Here is a 1,629-nt window from a genome sequence, read left to right as displayed (position 1 = left end):
GCTTGTACTGTTGAGATGTGCAGTGTTACAACTCCTTGTATGTATGCACCATTTTAAAAATTATGATTTGGTATTTTTAATTTTAAAATACAGTTGAACATATGAATTTTTTTTGTGAGAGAGAGACTTACTCTGTCTCCTGGGGTATAGTGCAGTGGTGTCATCATAGCTCCCGGCAACCTCAAACTCGTGGGCTCAAGTGATCCTCCTGCCTCAGCCTCCCAAGTAGCTGGGACTACAGGCTCATGCCTTCATTCCCAGTTAATTTTTTCTATTTTTGATAGAGATGGGGTCTTGGTCTTGCTCAGGCTGGCCTTGAATTCCTGACCTCGTAGAGTGTTAGGATTACTTGCGTGAGCCACCCTGCCTGGCCGAAATATGTTTTTTAATTGTGAAAAAAATTTTTTTTGAGATCTAGAGAAAAAAAGAGAATAGTACAACAAACAGCCAGTTGCCAGCACTAACAAATGCCAAGCATTCTGTTGTGCCAAACTTCTGAATGTTCTTTTCCTTTTTCTCTTAAAAGAGCTAAAATGTTCATAAGTATGGGAAGTTTCCTTTGTACCGTTCCCCAGTTTCATTCTGCTCCCCTCTTTTGATGTAAGCGTTATCAAGCATTTGGTGTATAGCTTTCCTGTTTCTATATCACTGATATATGTTACCCATCAGTACTGTAAATTGTCATGTTTTAAAACATGTGATTATTATATTGTATTACTGTTCTCCAGCTTGCTTCTTTACTCCACACAACGTGTGTTTAGATCTAGTCTTGCTGAGATATCTATATATATCTGAAGTGTATTCATTTAAACTGTTATGTAGTATTCCACTTTATAACTAAAAGTAAATGCTATTCTTGGAAATCAGTCATTATTTTAATGTGGATATAAAACCCATTGTTTAATTTAGTTTTCCAAAGACTGTCTTGTGAATGTTAAGAGGATGTTCATTTGGAATTTTTTTCAAAGGATATCTTTACCGGGATGGATTTCGAGGTTAATTGGATTAACTTGTTTACTTACTCATATTTTAGGTACCCAGAAGCCAGAGCCATACAGCGGAAGATAATATTCCATTCAGGCCCTACAAACAGTGGAAAGACTTATCATGCAATCCAGAAATACTTGTCAGCAAAATCCGGAGTGTACTGTGGCCCTTTAAAATTACTGGCACATGAGATCTTCGAAAAGAGTAATGCTGCTGTCAGTATATTACCAGATATTTGTTCATTTTTTCTTGTTAATTTTCTTTTTGGGGGATGGAGTGAAGGTGGGGTTGGGGAAAAGACATGTAGTTATTTACTGTTAACAAGAAATTACGATATTTCATTGTGTCTAAGAAGTTATCAAGTGTAAGATGTACCATTACTTTATGTACAATTAAGAAAGAGAGAGATACTGCCAACTGAATTCTGACATGCCATCAAGTCTTAAGATGCATCCTGATTTCAGAGATAATAAAATGTGAAAAAATGTACACAATAGAATGAATGAAATACAATATTTCAGAGGATTTCACGTATATAGAGAAATGTGGAGACTAACATACAAATAACCTTGAACCCACTACCCAACTCCATCAGATCCTAACATTTTGTCATACTTGCTTCATTTACTTTTTAAGAAATAA

General features: G+C 35.7%; 1 protein-coding gene across 1 annotated transcript in view; it reads left to right on the top strand.

Annotated features, from left to right (window-relative positions):
• The window catches only part of SUPV3L1 (suppressor of var1, 3-like 1 (S. cerevisiae)), a 49,829-nt gene that overhangs the window by 14,120 nt on the left and 34,080 nt on the right, over window positions 1–1,629 (top strand). Inside the window, exon 5 of the mRNA XM_012658479.1 lies at window positions 1,034–1,202. Within this exon, the coding sequence (XP_012513933.1) occupies window positions 1,034–1,202 (169 nt within the window). The remainder of the gene's footprint in view (window positions 1–1,033; window positions 1,203–1,629) is intronic.

The sequence above is a fragment of the Propithecus coquereli genome, unplaced genomic scaffold, assembly GCF_000956105.1.
Source record: "Propithecus coquereli isolate 6110/MARCELLA unplaced genomic scaffold, Pcoq_1.0 Scaffold117, whole genome shotgun sequence".
Taxonomy (NCBI): Eukaryota; Metazoa; Chordata; class Mammalia; order Primates; family Indriidae; genus Propithecus; species Propithecus coquereli.
Note: the sequence above shows the minus strand (reverse complement) of the source record. Positions and strands in the feature narration are given on the sequence as shown.